This window comes from Camponotus vicinus, unplaced genomic scaffold (genome assembly GCF_025532165.1).
Source record: "Camponotus vicinus isolate PSW18456_S1 unplaced genomic scaffold, iyCamVici1.0 SCAF_4, whole genome shotgun sequence".
In the NCBI taxonomy this organism is placed as follows: domain Eukaryota; kingdom Metazoa; phylum Arthropoda; class Insecta; order Hymenoptera; family Formicidae; genus Camponotus; species Camponotus vicinus.
The window spans coordinates 8,973,777-8,994,574 of NW_028141976.1; the positions used below are offsets into that span (position 1 = coordinate 8,973,777).

The following is a 20,798-nucleotide window of genomic DNA, read 5'->3' on the forward strand; positions in this document are numbered from 1 at the left end:
AACTATGTGTTTTCTTTACACCAATTGATTCCTCTCATTATTTTGTACGTAAAAGTATTAAGGTAAGATAATCGAAAAATGAATATTTTACTAGATATTTTACGGTTTATGTAGAATTAAGAAATTATTTCAAGCCTCATAACTCAAAAAGTACTTAACGAAAAGGTACTTAATTATAGTGTTTTGGAAAGCTCTCGATGTCAGCTACAAGAATGTGCAAAAATATATAGGGTATTCCATTTAAGAAATTTAAGGTGACCTTTATGTGACCTTCAAATGACTGTTCAAGGTCAAATCATTGTCACCATCTTATGGCCCCCTCGAAACCAAACAACTTTTGTCTGAAATATTTTTCTCTCCCGGGATTGGTTTTCGAGATATTCGACTGGTCGGATTAAAATGAAACACCCTGTATATATATAAATCTATAATATAATTATTTAATATAAATAATGTAAAAATATATAAATTAATATATATAATTAATTTTTTCTCAAAACTTTTCTCAGGAGATGTATTCGAGAAGCTGGAAGACGAAGATGAACAAGGGTGGTGTAAAGGAAGAAAGATGCCATATTATGCTTATATATAAAAATGTCATTTTATTCACTATAATTATTTCATTAATGTCATTAATATCATCAATAAATGATAAATGATATGAAATCTAAAAACGGTTTAAATATTTGTTCACACAATACATTTGAAAAATTATTTTTACAAACTCAATAATCATCAGATCATGTCATATAATACGTAATGTTACTTTAATTCCTTGTCGATGTTTGATAAGTGGTGTCAATTAAAAGAAAAGGATATATTACGTAAAACAATCGATATAATTATAAATTTGTGTTACATTAATGCAGGCCCGTGGTTAGTTTGCACTTTTCTGTCGATTTTGTCTACTGCTATCCCCGCTCCTTTTGTTTCATAGTTTCTCTAGACTTCTCGCCGAAACGAAAGATGCTCGAGTTAAAAAATGATTATAGTTAAAAATCATTCATATATTGTTTCTAAAGTTATTACACTTATAATTATAATATTGATTATTATAATATATAGTAAGATGCTCGAGTTCATGAATGATTATAATTGTAAATCGTTCTGCACACATTACCCTTGCACTTTTTATTCTTTCTAAAGTTATTATAATTACTATTATAATTATAATTGTTATAAGTATTATAAAATTAGAATACTAAAACGCATATTAATTGTATGTATAGATACGATTAAAATTCGTGTTTCATTTCAGTGTTACTTTTGACCTTATAACATAATAATAACAATCATAACAATAATAACTTTACAAACAATGTATGGAGCAATAAAACTATCTGATTTATAATTAATATCGTTCTAAACATCTGAACATCTTATGTTCCGCGTACAAACTAGATGCTATGAAACAAAAGAAGCAGGAACAGTAATAAGTAAAATCGACCAAAAGTGCTAACCGCAGGCCTGTATTAATGTAATACAAATTTATAATTGTGTCGATTGTTTTACGAAATATATCTTTTTTTTGCATTAAAGTTATAATGAAAATTAATAATCATTATAAACGCATTATCTCTTACTTATTTTTTCAAGTAACGTTTTACAAAAAACGTTTTCGTCAAATTTATGAAAGTAAAAAGTGTATCGAAATCGTGTATGTAAATCAAAATTAAAATTAAAAGTTCCAAAAACTAATACATATATTAATTATAATTAATATATTATTAATTAATATTCTCGAATATTTGATCTAATATTTCCGAATTCTTTTTCATTAATTTATCCATCGTTATCGAATTTTGGTTTGTTTTGTGCATTAATTTTAAAATTTGTTCATAATTTTTTTCGATTGATTCTTTTAATTCTAAGTTGGATTTTTTTCTTTTATTTAAAGGTTTTTTTGTTTGAGTGATTTTTTTGCGTTTTCTTGAGCTGGTATTATAAATATCAGATGATGACGGCACGTTAGACGGCTGTTGACTGCTGGTACTACGAATATCAGGATTAGGAGGAAGATCAGAAGAATATTCAGGGATATCAAATGGTACTTCCACATCCACTGATTTTGAATCAAGATCATTAGACTGTTGACTGTCTTTGCTGGTACTAGGAATCACATTATCAAGATCAGAAGATGGTTCGTCATTGCTAATTAAGTCATTACTGAGAACATCGTTTTTAGAGGGAAGCTGTAATCTGTAAAAAATATAAAATTTGGATTAATCAGTAAACTCTAATTATATGCACAACATACACCCTCTGTCCAACAAGAAACCGAACTTTTGATAGAAAATGAAACAGACTAATTTATAATTGTTCAAATAATTTATTTTAATCAATATACTCTCCATTAGCTTCGATGCATCGTCTGGCACGGTCAATTAAGTTGTTAAATAATTGTTTTATATCAATTTTTGAGATGCTGTTGAGAGTCGAGGTCACTGCCGCTTGAACGTCTTTAATGCTGCTGTGTCGCCTTCCTTTCATCGTCAAATGAAGTTGGGGGAAGAGAAAATAGTCACATGGTCCTAAATCAGGCGGTATTCGCACCATGCAACTATTTTCTCTCCCCCCGACTTCATTTGGCGATGAAAAAAAGGCAACACAGCAGCATTAAAGACGTTCAAGCGGCAGTGACCTCGACTTTCAACAGCATCTCAAAAACTATATAAAACAATCATTTAACAACTTAATTGACTGTGCCAGACGATGCATCAAAGCTAATGGAGAGTATATTGATTGAAATAAATTATTAGAACAATTATAAATTGGTCTGTTTCATTTTCTATCAAAAGTTCGGTTTCTTTTTGGACAGAGAGTATATTCACAATTTATATTTAAAAACCTATTTGTAAGAATTATATAAATTATTCGAAAAAAGTAAATTAATAATATTCAATTTTCGCTGTTTCACTTACTGCTTTGGAATTATATCCCAAGGAATGAGAAGTCCCTTATTGTGATGTTTTTCGATCAAATGTTTTATAAAGATGACCACATTCTTAGCTTCAATGTTATCATTACACATCTCACACTTATTCACTTGGACGATATAGTCCGCTGGCTTGATCTTATATACACACTTTGTAACAGTTTGAATCCACTGAATTAAGTTATTAAACTCCCTTTTTGTAATTTTATGTTCTGCTTTCAAATGTCTTGTCATCTCTTTTGATGCTTCTAGTATCGTTTTCTTTTTGGACTGCGGATTATCAGCGATAGAAATTATGCGTTCACAACATGTACACATTACGTCTGGATTTAATACATCATCTGTCTTTGTCACTTTATAAGATGAATCCAACTGTTCTTTTGAATCCATTGTTTGCTTTCTGATCTCTTCGAAAAATTTTTTATGCTTCTTATCGTCTTTTTGCATATGACATTGCAAAACGTCGTATATATTTATGACAGGCATAATATCACATTCACAAAAACTACATTTTGCTTGACAAATACCTTCTGCCACAAAAAAATTCCAAACCCATGAATTATTTTCTACCATGATGTCCGTTGTGTATCACAGATCGTGAGCTACTGAGTACAGAATAAAAATTATGTCAAGCAAGAGTGTACCAAGAATATAGAAGGTGTGTAGAAAAAAGTAGGAAAGGTCGCGGTAAGATGTGTGATTGTATGATGTAAATATTAACTGTTTAACGTGTTTGCCTGATTTGTGTTCGTTAGTAGGTATACTAGGCCGGTTCTAACCCAGGTCCTCTCAGGGGGGGTGAGGCGCGAGGGGATCTCAGCGGCGCGGGGGAATGACGTTACGCAGGATGGAGGGGGTTTTCGATGGCGCGGGGGAATGACGTCACGCGGGACGGAGGGGATTTCGTTGGCGCGGGGGCTGCGGGGCGGGGCGAGGACGCTTGTGTTAGATGTTTTATGACAAGTATAAACAATCATAAACCGATTGATAAACAACGGTATTTGAAGAGGATGGGATATTAGGGCTGAACTAACGCGTCGGAACATGTTTTCGCAAACAAAATAGCTTTGTGCTCTTGCGGTACACCCCCTCTCCCACAATATAAGTAACTCTAGATTTTTTTTTTTTTTTCAAATTAAACAATATAAGCGGTATTCCTTTGAAGAGGATTGGGTGGATGGAAATGCGTGCAAAGAAATTACGTCATGATTTAGACTTAAAACTCTTTATTTATGTTTTATGTATATATATATTTTTCTTACGTACTATGAACTAAAAACTAAAGCTGCCAGCTCACAATCAACGAGCTGATGCTTGTTGAAAGCGTCACTCGCGCGTATTACATTAGATATTTCTTTTGGATTTATTACAGTGGACGCGATATTGGAGAATTGCGTAAACTTGACATCAACTGTTTCGATAATTTTACCCAATCGATCAAAAGTTACATCTATGCATTGATCGAGATCGAACATACGATGTAATGTCGATTCGACCATCATCAAGCATACGTTTGAAGATTCGAGACTTATGAGTTTGACGTCGTTAATCGTACGAACTCTCACTGTTAGCGGTCCAACGCTTATGAATTTGTAGTCATCTTTAGAGTTGTTCCAAAGTAATTTTTGAATATTGCGACGTTGCTCGTAGAGTCCCTTCCACGTTTCGAGAGATAATATCAGTTCCTTTCCTCGATGATCTCCTATGGCAATCTCCACGTAACTCGGTGGACCCACGTTGATACCAATTTCGAGGAATTTGAATTCCGTAGCTGTCAATGCGTATCGTCTACCTAGTATACGAACCGCACGACGTTCCAACGAAATGCTACAGAAAAATTAAAATTAAAATAATAGTAATAATACAATTTGTAAAAAAAAAATATATAAAAAATAGAAAGAAGTTAAATGAAACTTACTCGTCACATTTGTTCTCAAACGATGGAGTTTTATCACGACTCGGTACGTAATTATTCACACGTCTTCCGATGCCGCTGTTTCCGTTTCTTTCGACGTAATACATTTCTCTGGGAGTTATGAAAAGTGAACCACGAGAGCGGTGTTAACGCGACACTGATCGTATAAGAAATAACCGAGTATACATGACGCTCATCTTCCAAAAGTATAATGTGGTGGGGGGATCAATGCTTTGAATTTTAGGAGAAGGGGGGATAACGCTCAGACAAAAAATTCTTAGAAACGCATGGAAAGGTCTAGGAAGGGGAAATAAGAGATAAAACATATTAATGTTTACATATTTTATTTTCTTGCAATTCTTTCTGGCGTTGCGACCACCAGTTAAATATTTTGAATACATTTTGTAATGCGCAATTCTTAACATGTTTTCCACATCGCATACTATTGGTAATATCTAATTTATTTAGAGAATCAATATCTTCATAGTCTGCATCCAAGGTTTCAATAATATAGCCGTTTCCCGCATCGTCTAGTATATCGGTCAGCCATTTTCGCTTTTCAAGTCCTTTAACGTACACGACAGACGATTCTTCTTCTTCTTCGTGTATCGTACCAACGACAGCTGTTGTAATTACACGCTGAGCCAAGCCATACGGAACGTTTCCGTCTTCCCATTGTAATCCATGATGATTTCTAATCACCCATGAGACTTGACATCGCTCAGATTTTGTAAGCACGCTCCACGGTACGGGACTTGCGAAAAAGTAATGCGAGAGAACATATCCCTTTCTCAGAACCGCAGCTTCCTTCACGACAAAATTTCTCCCGACAATAAATCCTTGCAGATCCACAAACGTTGGTACGGACATGACGAGATCTCTCTCTCTCTCTCTCTCTCTCTCTCTCTCTCTCTCTCTCTCTCTCTCTCTCTCTCTCTCTCTCTCTCTCTCTCTCTCCCCGATGCATCAGTCGAGAGGAATGGGAAACTCTAAAATCATCTCGCAGCACTTTGATTTATATCCTGCTTCTCCTCCCCTCTCTCTCTTGTGTCGATGTTATCGCTTAGGTGATTTTGCGTACAACGTTGGTCAACGGATTGTACTGGATTACACGATCGTGTATGATGAGACAGTACGCAGTGGTATTCGCCGGCACGTTCTCCTTACATTCGAATTCCAATCTCACATCCACGGTTGCGCTCTTGACCGATTCGTTTTGTCGAGAACAATCGATAATCACGAACGGACCATGACGTTGAAACTGTAAGATGGAGAGACTCGGCTCGAGATACTCGTATCCGTAATAGATCTTGCAGAAGCGCGCGTACGTGTCGTAGAGAATGGCACATCCTCCTTTTTCGAAATCCAGATTCATATCGTCGTACGGATAACATTCCGAATTCAGATAGAGTTTCACGTTGATTAATTTGCAGTGGTCGAATCGACTCGTATCCTCAGACATGATATTTTTCCGGTTTGTCTGCAGAGCGAAGACAACGTATCGTGGTTTCTCCAGTTGAGTCGCGGTCTTAATGGCCCACGAATGCTTGGTTGTAAGCTGCAATAGCGGAAACTCGTATAGATCCCACGAGCGAAAACCCATGCTGAGATATCGTCCGCTTTCCAGAGCACGCAGCATCGACAGTTTTTCGATCTCGCTCAACAGCACGTGTGGCATTCGCCATTGTATCTTGAATATGTTGATCACAGGTTCCAGTGTCGAATCTCCAAACAGACAATTATTATTGTTACGCGATCGTATTAAGATCAATTCGTGACGAGCGTTAATCACCACTCGTTTATAATCCTCGCAAAATCCCAATAACATGTGGAGCGGTACGCAAAAATTGAAATGTCCATTCTCATAGGTCCACGGATCCCAGCCAGCGTTTTTCATAATCACGTTTCTATCGGATGATACCGTTACATAGTTTTTGAGCGTAGTAGTTATTCCTACGTTTCTATTGCGATCAATCTCAACGCCATCGAGTTCGTATCGAATCTCATCGAACATGAATGCGGCGCAATTATTTGCCAGTTCCACATCACTTCCTTCAGCTGGTTTGGTTTTCGTTAGTTGTCCCTCGATGTATAGGAAACTCTCATACGGCAATGTATACAGATCCTGTTGTTGTATGGGTATTCTTATTTCATCACTGTGTCCGAACGTTGTATTGGCGAACGGGTTGTACGTGTGAGTCTCGATCTTGATGATACGATTGTCAAAGATCGGTTCATCACCGATGTTGAGAATGTCGGTCATCGTTCAGCTGTTTCGCACCGCAAATCCCAAAGATTGTAAAAACGCAACGTTCGATGCGCTGAGTTTCTTTTTCTTGGATGATTTGATATTAGCGAACGTCGACGTTGTTGTTGTTGTTGTTGTCGGTGGTGTTGCTGGTCTCGTAAAGATTGCGTTATCTCTTACGTCTTTCGATCCGTTCAATACGAGCATCTCATACGTCGCATACGTACGTGCAATCTTACGGTGATCTCTTCTCCTCGAAAATCGAGCAATCGTCCGTTCTGATCGACAACGCGTAACGTTAAATCCGTAATGCTCCGCGCGATGATCGGCAGGTAAATGATCTGTGCAGGCGTTTCCGATATCTTATATCCCGGTGGTACCCTCGGTGAAAATTCATGTATCGTATGAACGAGTATGCCGTTGTTGTACGCACCCGCGGTCACGTTACACTCTATACGGATAATATTCACGTTGAGAATGTTAATCGGCATGTTTGATTCGTACCATTTTCGCGGCTCGAGAATACGATTCGAAAATCCTAGCAGCGATCCAATGTTGTCGGGTTTGGTAAAGTTTATTCTGTAGGCACATTTGATCTCGCTCCTCATTGTATTGTAATTAGCGCGGAGCACTATTGGATATTCATCATCTTCATAGTCAATGTGTTTCTTATCGCGATGTTTCCGTGAAATTGCTTGTTTCAAAAATTCATGTATATTTTGCAACTCATACGATCCCTCGGGAATCGTAATTTCTTCGTCATCTTTGCCAAAGTAAAATTTATTATTCGAGGAATTCACATTCGGTATCGTGTGATAAGTCTCAAAATCCGTTAGACCGAGCTCGTATTCGCCGTCGCTCAAATCTATGGTGGGAAAGAAGTTTGTCGTGAGAACGCTACTCTTCCCAGTCAATGTGAACGTCATAGACATGTCGACGAAACTGTTTAACGAATACTGAGTTAAATAGCGCAATATCTGTCTTTAAATTCACATGCATCGACCGTTCGAAGAAACTGCAAGCACAATTGTCCGCAGATGCTCTGATCGTAAGTTTGAACAGGTGTGTAATTGTACTGTATCTTCGTTACGTTTCGTCCGAGATATCGCACCAATTCATTCGGTGGTCGAAGATTGCCGAAACTGTCGAAATATATAGCGCGATTCCCCCTCTTTGCATACGCTACCCAATGAGTACCTGGTCCTTCGACGCTATCCAAATTTACAATGCCGCTCTCGTTTTGATATATACCACCGATCGGTAACGAGTTGCGCATGAAAACACCTCTAAAATATGGAATGTGCATACGTTTTGCCAGTTGTAGCAATTGTATGTTGGTAGTTGCGCCCTGCGGCATTTTTAGCGTCTCTTTGACGTTTTTTTTTTTCTCGTTGAGGCTCCTCGTCCGTATTTGTAAGGAGCGAGATATAATCCGTGACCTTCCATAGCGCGATTGTGACGTAGCATCTCTTGCAACTGACGTTGGGCGGCTTTTCCGTCGTTCACCACCTTTGCTACACCAGTCGCTCCACCGATCAGGGATCCGAGCGCACCCAACATTGGTAGAATCGGCAATACACCGCCGCATTTCGCTACCGGAAGTATCCGTTTCTTCGCCGTTTTTTTCTTCGTCTTCGTCTTCAGACCCATACCGAGCTTCGTCTTGGCTTTCATCGCTGTCCAGACAGCTGTGGCTGCGGTTCTCTCACCGAGAGTCGAATCTCTCGCAACGATGCGATTCCGCGCTTTCTCAGCGAGTATCTTATCCGCCGCGTGTCTCTCGGTGAGATCGTTGCTCCGAGAGTATGCTATATCGTGTTCGCGACACGCCGCGTCCAATGGATTTATACCTCGATCGCCTCTGACTAATCGCTTCTCCAACCGTGTGCCTGGCCCGCAAAACTGATAGCCGGGAATATGGAATTCGATCGGAAGTGTGTTTATCGCGTGATTTAATAGGCCTCTACCTATTTTCGTTGACATTCGCTGCAATTCTTTATCAATGGCGCCGGACCGTCGATGTGTGTTTCCTGCCACGGCTGATTGTAGTGTTCGTAACAGCGACGATACGTCTGAACCTCCGGATCCGCTTTTATGTGTTCCGGAAGTTTGTCCCACACGTAGTGGACGTGATCACCGCACATTCGCAACAGAACAGCTTTTGACACAAATTGTAGTTGTTCGACGCTCAAATCGCGAATGTCGGAAGGACTTGATAGCAGAACGAACATTTTTTCTCTACTGAGCGACTCGTGATTTCGCGCACCTATAAATAGGCAGGCGTTCGATCCAATCGGTAGTGTTGAAAAAATGAGATTCGTGCGACAACCTTTGACGATACGCGTGACGAATTGCGACGACAGATTACGATCAATGGAGGACAACGCAGAGATGCGCAGGCACGGTACGATGCTACCGACTACTATACGCGCGATCGTTTGCGGCCCCTCGAATTGTGGTAAAACCAACGTTCTGATAAGTCTACTGGAAAGCCCGCACGGTGTACGTTTCGAGAACGTGTACGTGTACTCGAAGTCGCTATAACAGCCGAAATATCGATATCTGGAGAATTTGTTGACGCCGATTGACGAAATCGGCTATTTTACGTTCTCCAATAACAGTGACGTCATTCCACCGAGCGAGGCACGTCCAAACTCGATTTTCGTCTTCGATGACGTGGCGTGCGACAAGCAAAATACGATAAGAGAGTACTTCTCAATGGGTCGTCACTCGAACGTCGACTGCTTCTATCTCTGTCAGACGTACGCGAGAATACCAAAACATCTTATACGCGACAATGCGAACCTGCTGATCTTGTTTAAACAGGACGGTACCAACTTGAAACACGTGTACAACGATCACGTGAATACCGACATGTCGTACGGGGATTTCAGTGAATTATGTCGTACTTGTTGGCAACAAAAGTATGGATTTCTAGTGATAGATAAGGACAGCTCATTTACGAACGGGCGATACAGAAAAGGATTTAACGTGTTCGCGATACCGCAAAACGATTAGTCGTTGCCGACACTCTGTCGACATGGCTGAAAGCGATAATATTCGTGAGCGTGAAAAGATTGCGAGGGAGATTGAGAAAACGAGCGAATCGATCCGCAAGAAACATCGCGCTTTGAAGACCGGTAAGATCGACGACGATATCGCGGTCAAGACTCATTTTAGGCCTATTATCGAGCCACTACAAAAAATCGTCGACAACTCTAGCTTAATCGCGGTGAAAAACGAGCCGGAGAGTAACGCTGACGCTATAATTAAAACGTTACCCATCAAGCGGTACAAGGAGGAAGAGGAGGAGGAGGAGGAGGATACGACACCAAAAAAGAGACAACGATTGAAGGTGAATCGTTTATCGACATCGGATGAACCGCTGATAACCTCCACACCGTCCGCGACAACGAGAATCGTACAACCCACGATACCCGAATCACTCGCAATCGAAAATGTTTTCGAAACCACGGGCAACCCGCTCGAATCACCATCTGTTCGAAACATGTTACAAACGTTGGAAGGTCAAAAAATGTTACAAGAGCACTTCGGGCCACTGGCACAAAAGTACATGAGCGCTCACCTTAGTGGCGACAGAAAAACCCAGATCGATTACGTGTACGGTATCTATTTCGACAAGAATGAAATGTGGCTCGGTAACAAACGATTCGACATCGGTGCAGATGACTCTATAATCATAGACAAGGTGAGGTACATTGGTACACCTGGATTATACGAGTTGATCTTCAAGAGAATTCCCGATGATGACATATACACTGAGGACGATATGCAAAAATATAAGAGCATATTAATGGCGACGAGTGCGCATAAACGTCAATATGATGCGCAAGGTCAATTAAAGAGCAACAGGGGATACAAGTATAAACACATAATTGCACCGTTGATGTCAATCGAATCGAAAAAGAAAAAATGCGGTACGGGAGTATCCATGCCTCGCGCGATGACGCTAACCGACAATAAGATCGATTACGTGCACTGGGACGATCCCAACGAGCTAGTGGATCGTCTACGATTGCTCGACGCTTCGCGCCGAGCTGGCCACAACGCTCACGACAACGAGATCCTGTCGATTATAGAGGAACTTCGCGAAGTCGGCCTTATTATAAATTAAACGGTGTCTCAACGAAACTGATCAGTCGATCGACGTCACTCGCATCGAGAAAAAAAATGCCCATCAACAAATTTGGATTATTCGAACAGAGAAATGAAGCAATTAGAACAAGCGATCATTGGGGTAAATCGGTGACAAGTTACTTGCGTCAAAACGCTCTGTGTCGCGTCGCTACGTACTATGACGCGAGGTCGCGCAAGATTCGCCGTGTAGCGCAACCTGAGGCTGATACCGATGCAGTCAACAAACTGTACGTGGAACAATGCGTTAAAACGTTGAAGAATCAGCAGAAAGAATCAGACGAGAAGCTGACTGCGTGCGAGAAGGACGTGCGAGCTTTGCAGACTGCGATAAACGAGCTTCAGCGTGCAATTAACACTAATTCTGAAACAGCTACGAGCGGCTAAGGAGCGGCTATTGTACAATTATTGAACATCTACAAAGGCTTATCGAACGAAGGGTTATCGAACTACAATGAGTGGCAGTGATCGAAGAGGAAACGGCTGTGAACGAGGCTACGAACAATTCAAGAACAGCTGCGAACGAGGTTATGAACACCTCAGGAACGGCTGCGAACAAGGCTATGAACACGTCAGGAACGGCTACATACGAGGCGGCATACAACTCTGGAACGGCTACGAACGGGTCAGAAACGATTGCCAACGAGGCTGCGAACGGGTCAGAAACGACTGTGAACGAGGCTACGGACTACTTAGAAGCGACTACCAACAGGGTCAATCACGGCAACAAACGGGTCAAGAACGGCAGTGAACGGCTCAGAAACGACTATCAAACGTGTAAGGAACGACTATCGAACGGGGCAGGAACGGCAACTAACGGGGTAGGAACGGTAACGAACGGCTATCGAACGGGTCAGAAACGGCTATCGAACGGCTATCGAACGGGTCAGAAACGGCTATCGAACGGGGCAAGAACGACAACTAACGGGGTAGGAACGGTAACGAACGGCTATCGAACGGGTCAGAAACGGCTATCGAACGGGGCAGGAACGGTTATCGAACAGTAACGAATGATAAAACGCACGGTGATACTCGGGGCACACATCGTTTGATCGACGAATCGAAACAATGATGGATCGGCGATCGGGAATAACCGAGGAAGCGAAGAAACAACATAGTTTAGAGAAACGGCAGTTGGTGAACGAATTGCACGCGCCGGCGAGAAAAAATTTTCCCCGAAGACATGTCATAGTGCGGGGATACGATGACCTGTGGCAAGCTGACATTGTCGAGATGCGTCCGTACTCTCGTTTCAACAGAGGTTACCACTACATACTCACAGTCATCGATGCGTTGAGCAAGCACGCGTGGGCCGCACCACTCAAGAGTAAAGGCGGAAGCGAGACAGCTGACGCTATCGCTGAGATAATTCGAAATAGCAAAAGATGTCCGAAAAACTTACAGACTGATATGGGGAAGGAATTTTATAACGCTGACGTGCAACGGCTCATACGGAAACATGACATCAATCATTATTCTACATATTCAGTATTGAAGGCATCGATCGTTGAGCGATTCAATCGCACACTGAAAAACGACATGTGGAAGATGTTTACGCTGAACGGATCTTACAAGTGGATCAGCGCGTTGCCGCGACTCGTATCGGATTACAACGCGCGCAAGCATCGAACGATCGGTATGCGACCCGTCGACGTTACCCCCGCGGTCGCTGAAAGACTCTTGGCTACTGTGTATAACCGTGTAAATATCGCGGGTCCGGCAAAATTCAAAGTAGGTGACTCGGTACGCGTTAGCAAGTACAAGACAATTTTTGAGAAAGGTTACACGCCAAATTGGACAACCGAAGTGTTTAAAATTGTAAAAGTGCAGCATACTAATCCCGTAAGCTATCTACTTGAGGATTATCGCAAAAAACCTATCGCTGGAGCGTTCTACGAGCACGAGTTGCATCGCGCGAATTATCCGGACGTGTATCTCGTGGAGAAAATACTGCGTAGGAGGGGTGACGAGGTTTACGTGAAATGGTTGGGATTTGACAATTCGCACAATTCTTGGATACATAAAGACAATGTGATTTAATTCATACAATGTTTATTTTTAATTTTCTGGAAAAATATATGTGTATAACATATATAATATTTGAAAAATGAAAATATATATATAAATCCTTATCAATATCCCTTGCGATAGTACATGTATTTTTAATATAAGATGTATGAGAAATGCATTACATAAAAATATATGAAATATAAAAATACAAAAATCTTTATTAATATTTCTTTCACACACATTTTACAATGGTATCTTATAATGCCCCCACGGTAGCGTATCGGTGGTTTCGGGTACGATATACCGCTTGTCGTCGTACGGACTCAGAGCAATTTTTGTCTCGCGGATTGTGTATACTTGGTGCAATTTCGATCTTATACACGACTGCTGGCGCGTCATTTCAATTTCTTCTTTCAAACACCGTGTGTAATCGTCAAACGTTATCGTTCTCGCGACAACGTTGCTCTTGACACCTTTAACTTTCTTCGTATCCTTTTTCCCATCGACTCGTAATGCGTACATTTTTGCTCTGAGCCCGGCAAATTCGGTCATTATGGCACCGTTATTTTCATCCTTCATTAGACCCGGTACCTTTTTATTTACGAGCGGTATACCGTACGCGTTATCAATTGGATAATCGCTCGTATCAAATCGGTTGATATCGCGCTTCATGTTTTCATATACATCGACGCATTCGATGTGATATATTAGACTATCTGTGTCGGTGTACATTACTCGGCATTTGTCGCGATACAGAGGAAACATGTACTCGTGATGAAATTCGTACAAGCACGTTTTAGAAATGTCTAGTATGCACATGCCGACATAGATTGGTTTATAAAATCTTACTTCTAGTTTGCGTAACTCTATGGCAACGAGATTCTCCGAAAAAATACTTCGACTATGGAAATTTGGTTTCGCTATCATTGCTTCTGCGCTGTATCGTCCGTCCCACTTTGTTAATAATTTTACGTCGACACGATTACGCACATTTTCCATCGTCTTGCCAAATACCGCGTTATTCATCAATTTATATAAATTTTTTTCAAAATCATTTTTCGCGAGTGTTCTAAACTGTGTATTTAATTCGATATAACTGCGAAGCCACGGAGATTGTGAAAACTGTAAAATTCGATGTATTTTTGTAACGCGAAGGCCGTGTCGCGTACATTGCTGTAGATTACGGTAGTGTATCACGTAACGCTTCTTATCGTATAATGTTGCGAGGAGTTTGTCTTGCCGCTTGCCGGGCGGCTTGTCACGTGTCGGGCAAAACGGAAGGTCAGTGTGCGTATCGTGAAGATGTTGCGGGTACTCGAGATCGACTTCGAGGATATAACCCGTAGGCGAATCTAACGCGATCGATGCTACGTCAAAATTTGACACGTCATCGACCCATCGAAAATCGGCATAGGGCAACGGTTGACACATTGCCCATCCATATAAGTTATTTACATCGAAATACATCAAATACGACGATGGTTTCGATGGATCGTACGATTGTTGCATGTACTTGTTATTAGCGCGCGCGTATCTGTTGGAACACTGACTCAGACCACCGCGTATACCGCGTTCGATAAACATGACCATGTCGATGTCGGTAAGCAATTCGAACGTAATCTTTGTATGCTTCAACATGGCGTCCCACGTGTATCCGGGAAGAGTATAATAATACGCAGGGTCGAGTCCGTAACTTTCGATACATTTCTCGCGAAAGTTTTCAAAAATATCGGCTAATAACAAGACATCGATTTTAAGATATAAATCGCTATATTCGCCTAGCGTTCGAATGGAGAATCGCGTCCAGATGTTCTCGGCGTGCGCGTAATCGCTCTCGGATATAGTTTCACCGGTTAAGGAACTGTAAAATGATTCGCGCGGTGGTAAACATGTATCTTGCAACTTGTCAACGGAATCGATGTATTCGTATGGACCTTTTCGTGTTAATAATTTGAAGTTTTCACTCGATAAATTTTGAAATTCTGATTTTTATTAAAATATCCAGTTTATCTTTATCTAGATAAGATGCTAATTTGTCGAGACTTACCGTAAGAAATTTGAATGAATCGATGAAGCGTAATTTTACTTGATTTTTTGGTTTTTCTTCCTTAAGATCGACGTTTTTGGTAAACGATATATATTTCTCTTTCGTTATTGGAAGTAACTCGACTCTCCCTTCGAACGCTGTGGCTATTTCCTCGATAATGAAATGCGAATCATAACCGGATAAATTATGAAACACTATCGGAATACAGAAAGACTCTTTATAATTTAAATTACAATTTGAATGCGCGGGACCTCTGTACCGTCCAGTCAAATGGCAATGATCGCGTACGCGTGTATCGTCTTGCGCGAACGGTTTTTCGCATATATGACATTGAGTAGCGCTATTAAATTTTTCACACTCTTCGAATGTTAAATCTACCATAGGGACATTAGTAGTTAAAATATTTTTTACACGAAATGCTAACATTTTAAGTTGCTCGACGAACCATGCTATACAATCGGTACTGCGACACGAATGATATGCGGATAATGAGACGTTGTACGAGCAATGTATATAATATGCTATGCTAAATACTTGATGGTGCTGGCACATATTCTTCTCTTCCTCCATCTTGGTCAGAACGCATTCCAAGTCGGCGTACACGATGAATGGAAGCTGCTCTTTCTTGTTGTAATTGTTGAACGATAACCACTTGTCCTTATCGCTCGGTAACCGGATAGCGCAGTCGTTCATCTTTTCACAGTCGACAGTATGCGACTGCAACTTGTCGTCCGAATCAAAGTAATGCAAGCATCTATAAAAGAAAATAAAAATTTTTTAAAAAATTAAAGAATTATATACAATTTGCTACATAACTTATAATTATTTAAATTATACATACCGATCGCAGATATATTTCTTATGGTCCTTTTTGCTCAGTTGCGAGCTCACGAGCCGGGATAAATTTTTGATCCATGCGAAATGTCCGACATTGTTGCCGTCTTCCACGTACAACAAGTTGACATGCTTGTCCCGCTTCTGCTGCGAAAGACGTATCGGAACAATGCTGTTCTTCTCTTCGATGCTGTACACGTTGATCGAAATATCGTTGACAAGTTCAAATTTTTTAATCTGATTGACAGTCACTGGAAACTCAATGTCTCGGAAATTCAGCACTGTCGCGTAATGCGGGTACGATGATTCTCGTTCCGCCTTTCTTTCTGCGGGATATAGAGCGGCGACCACTGCCCACGCGAAACACGCATTGTCTTTTGATTGTACGTTAATCACTGCTCTCTTCATCATAATCTCCCGCGGCAATTTTATATGACATCCCGCGCGCATAGGATTATACTTATTTATATTTACAGTCAAATTCAATATTCGCGACAATGCCCACCCGCTATCGCGTTCCTGAAATTCTTCCAGCGATGCTAGAGTGGGTTCGATAACGCGGCGCTCGTACCACTCGTGTAAATCGGATGTGCGAAAGAGTTCGCAGTTTCTCGTATTAATACTTTTGTTAGCGCGTTTATCTCCGGCCACAAACTCGCCATTGAATATGGTGTTCACTTTTACACTGTTGTGTCTTCTTATAACGTCCTGCACATGTTCTATCACAATGTCTTTGGCGTCATCGAGAAATTGACGAGGTTCGATATGGTTTGCGTTAATCACAGCACCGGTCAGAATACGGTTATCGAACGCGGTATCAATCTCGCGCCACACAAGTTCATTTTGATGCGCGCTACATCCGGCACCCGCGTTATTGTTGCCACTGTAATTACCACCACTGGGCATAAACTGTCTCTGCAATCGAGTCTTTGCACCTTCGAGTCGCGCGATCCGAGCAATCAATGATTGTCGATTCCCGATCGATAATCGTAGTCGTTTGATCCGACTTTGCTCTTCCAGCGACTCGATGTACTCGTTGCATCGTTGTAGCCATGCAAAATATTCACCCAAGGTGGCAATTTGGTTGGATCGCTCCACCAGGTCGCGTTCAGTCTGTTCGATATTTTCCATTTTTTTTTTCACAGAGTGCAAATTGGGCACATATTGCACGGAAATCTTATATACAACGGCTCGCTACACCTTGAACAGAATCAGCCATCCATCGCATCAAGTGTCTCAATTTTGTGCTTTCGAACAGCATACATCATTTGGCTATCCACGCCTTGCAACGCAATCATACACGAAGGACATACAGCTAGAGCACCACCCGTGGAATAATAACTGTATATGATACAAAATTTTGTACTACGTGCGTTTAAAGCATTAATTTCCGCAACAGACACTATTTTCTCTCTGAATTCCGTGGAGTTCTCACTGCAGTCACTAATGCAGTCACTGTCAGATGACAACGCGTGATCTTCGTCTTCCATTTTTATATATATATTATCACACTACACTGACAGAACACTATATTTTTTGACTATACTTTTACTATACCGACGCGACGTGTCGATGCGCGTTCAAATCATGTACTGTGACTTGATGCGCTTCAATCCTCCCTGTATTTCGTCTAAACCTTTTCATCTTTGTGTAAAATAAATAAGTGGTGTATCATAATAATCATTTATTTACATCTCAGAAAGAATTCGTTCTCTCTCACGCGCGGCAAGGGCACAAAGCAGCCGAATATCGGCGCTGATACGTTGCAATTCTTCCTAGAAAAAATATGGAAAATAATTCTGGCCCTAATATTCAATCCTCTTCAAATACCGCTGTTTACCATCTGGACATCGGTTTATGATTGTTTATACTCGTCATAAAACATCCAACACATCCCCAAGCGTTCCCCGCCCCGCCCCGCAGCCCCCGCGCTTACGAAATCCCCTCCGTCCCACGTGACGTCATTCCCCCGCGTTTATATTGTTTATGTTAAAAAATATATATAATGAAGAGGAGTCTGCTGCACTAGAGTGTCATTTCTTTCGTTGCTCTTCTGTGTTTCGGTGGTCTTGTGCAATGGCTGAAGAAAACGTAATTATCATCGACGACGATACGGATGATGATTACGATGATTGGATGGATCCAGCTGTGGCGGAGAGGATGGAGATAGAGAGAGAGAAGAGAGAGAGGAGAGAGATGGAAGATGATGAATCTGATATAGAACCCTTGGCGAAAGACAGTGATTATGATAGTGACAATAGTGTCGATATTCTTGATGAACGGTTACAAAAGAAACAGCGAGATTTAAGCATACCTGAAATAATGACATACAACGAAGCAACAAAGATATGTTGCATTTCCTATTACTACATGGAAAATGGATCGAAATATTGTATCGAATGCTTTCTAAGTGTACCGTATCAGTTTGAAGAAACTAGTGCTGTTCGAGAACATAGAACCATAGCTTATGTTCATTTGGAAAATTCGAGTATGTCATGCACAGGGTGCAGAAAATGTTTGAATCAAATATTGGCCTGCAACATGTGCCCTATTTGCACAAATTAAATAAATGGATCATGGATAACATTGTAAGTAACTTACAATTTATTATATATCAAAAGTATCTTAAAATAAATTATTATTTTTTTTTATTTTAATTAAGATAAAATTAATGTAGCGTTTTTCCTGTTTCAGGAGCTGCCTCTCCCTTACAGCCCGGCGCACCGTCCGCATTATTTTATATTCATCTTTTTTTTCCTCCTATATTTTATTAATTTTTAAATTTTATATAATTTTAATATTAAGTACACATACACACACACACACACACACACACACAATTTGTAATACTCATACACACATTTAAATAAATTCTATATATTTTTAATTGTAACAAAAAAAAATTGCAATTATTTACACGCCTTTCCCTTGCGCTCCAATCCTTTGCGTGCTCTCGCATTAATTATAAGTCTCGCTATCGTTCTCTCTCGTACGCATTCTTTTCGCACGCGATATTATTGTTCTCTCTCTCTCTCTCACACGCGCGGCAAGGGTACAAAGCAGCCGAACATCAGTGCTGATACGTTACAATTCTTCATTAAAAAATAAGATAAAATAAAATAAAAAAAAAGGGGAAAATGATTTTGGGTTAGGCCAGAAGACCCAATCCTCTTCAAATACCGCTGTTTATCAATCTATTTATGATTGTTTATACTTGTCATAAAACATCCAACACAAGCGTCCCCCGCCCCGCCCCGCAGCCCCCGCGCCTACAAAATCCCCTCCGTCCCGCGTGACGTCATTCCCCCGCGCCTCCGAAAACCACCGAAAACCACCCAAAACCCCCTCCATCCTGCGTAATGTCATTCCCCCGCGCCGCTGAGATCCTCTCGCGCCTCACCCCCCTGAGAGGACCTGGGTTAGAACCGGCCTTGTATACCTACTATCTCGTTATTATCTTCCTAAATAATTCTGTATAATTTTTCGACGAATTTTATTAATGATGTTTGTTACTTTTATTTATCCAACCAATATTCGACATCAAAAATAATTCCTATTCTAGATTTAAACTGAATTGGAATTATAAAGAAAAAAGATTGCGATTGTGTGTATGTGCGAGAGAAATCATTCTCATCGACATATTTTGATATAAAAATTATTTTCATATTAATATATCTTTCTAAAATATCTTTCACGTCTCGCATCTTGTTTCAAATGAGATTGTCGATTTCAACGATTTGCTGGCTTGCAAACTTCGAGAAGCGCAGTTTTCTATCGCGAACTCCACTGCAAATTAGTTTCCAGTGCAAAGTCCTCGATTGATTCTCGAGACTGGCTGACTGTTTAGGATGCTTTGAAAAGAGATACGATTATGTGTTCAGAGAAATAAAGCTCTTTTGGCGACGTTTCAACCGCGATATATGTTATTCAAAGTATACACATATATTACGTGTGGTCTGAGTCTCTTCTTGTAACCACGATGATGTCTTTGAACTGAACAAACTACCGGTCAACAATCGCGAATGAAGATGTTATACGTTTCTTATTCCGTTTCATAAAATCTTATATTATTGTGACATAAAATAACATATATAGTATATCGATTTCTTTGGCTGTGATTGGATGTTTGACTGATCAAATCGTCATAAATTCGTGATTAGTCTCTCGCGACTGGTCATTTATCTAGCAATGGCAATAAGTAAGTTGACGTTAGACAAGGACGAATGCTAGTCATCAGATAGAAAGTCATCAGTTTCGCATTGAGCATCGGAAATAAAGATATTTTACACTTGCATATTTTTTTCACTTGCTTCGTTGGTTGATTCAATGATTTATTAGCTTCTTAAATCGCAATCGCGAAGTGCATTGCGCGTTTGCATAATCAAATCATAGTAAAGTGACGAATACAGGTTTTGCTTAGTCACACTCTTTTAAAATTAGCGTTAAATCGAAGTGGAACTGTACCATTATCGTAGCGAATGAAATAATTCATGTTTTTAAATCGTCTCGACAATGTCAAGCGGAACGTTCATTCACATGTTCGCGCGATACATTCCGTTCATTTCCAGTTTTAATAATTAAAAGGTCCTCCCCCAAGTTTCAGCCTATATATTTAATTGACCGTTATAACGAGGTAACGAATTAAATAATTCAA

At 40.4% G+C, this 20,798-nt stretch overlaps 3 protein-coding genes across 6 annotated transcripts; all 3 read right to left on the reverse strand.

Moving 5' to 3' along the window:
- Window positions 1-593: 593 nt before the first annotated feature.
- Window positions 594-7,124, reverse strand: LOC145970388 (uncharacterized). 4 transcript variants are annotated; one of them, XM_083097149.1, is made up of 2 exons: window positions 4,854-7,124; window positions 594-4,723 (listed from the first exon to the last, which is right to left on the reverse strand). In XM_083097149.1, exon 1 carries the CDS (start codon window positions 7,111-7,113, stop codon window positions 5,914-5,916), a length of 1,200 nt encoding a protein of 399 aa, XP_082953275.1. In that variant the 5' UTR covers window positions 7,114-7,124; the 3' UTR covers window positions 594-4,723; window positions 4,854-5,913. The 4 variants fall into 4 exon arrangements, with proteins under 4 accessions (XP_082953275.1, XP_082953272.1, XP_082953271.1 ...); XM_083097146.1 differs by having other exon boundaries at window positions 594-4,727; XM_083097145.1 differs by having other exon boundaries at window positions 594-4,762.
- A 6,382-nt stretch (window positions 7,125-13,506) lies between these two features.
- On the reverse strand, window positions 13,507-14,901 carry LOC145970376 (uncharacterized). Its single transcript, XM_083097107.1, has one exon. It carries the CDS (start codon window positions 14,899-14,901, stop codon window positions 13,507-13,509), a length of 1,395 nt encoding a protein of 464 aa, XP_082953233.1.
- Window positions 14,902-15,223: 322 nt separating this feature from the next.
- LOC145970367 (uncharacterized) lies at window positions 15,224-18,041 on the reverse strand. Its single transcript, XM_083097094.1, has 2 exons — window positions 16,152-18,041; window positions 15,224-16,064 (listed from the first exon to the last, which is right to left on the reverse strand). The coding sequence occupies exons 1-2, from the start codon at window positions 17,273-17,275 to the stop codon at window positions 15,224-15,226; spliced, it is 1,965 nt and encodes a 654-aa protein (XP_082953220.1). The 5' UTR covers window positions 17,276-18,041.
- Window positions 18,042-20,798: the final 2,757 nt, after the last annotated feature.

What these genes read in the sequence shown, in the direction of transcription:
- LOC145970388 (XM_083097149.1), bottom strand. Translation starts at nt 7,113, where the DNA reads ATGACCGACATTCTCAACATCGGTGATGAACCGATCTTTGACAATCGT.
- LOC145970376 (XM_083097107.1), bottom strand. Translation starts at nt 14,901, where the DNA reads ATGTTGAAGCATACAAAGATTACGTTCGAATTGCTTACCGACATCGAC.
- LOC145970367 (XM_083097094.1), bottom strand. Translation starts at nt 17,275, where the DNA reads ATGGAAAATATCGAACAGACTGAACGCGACCTGGTGGAGCGATCCAAC. An exon ending in AAGAAATATATCTGCGATCG is followed by an intron (nt 16,065 to 16,151) that starts GTATGTATAATT and finishes TTTCTTTTATAG; the next exon opens with ATGCTTGCATTACTTTGATT.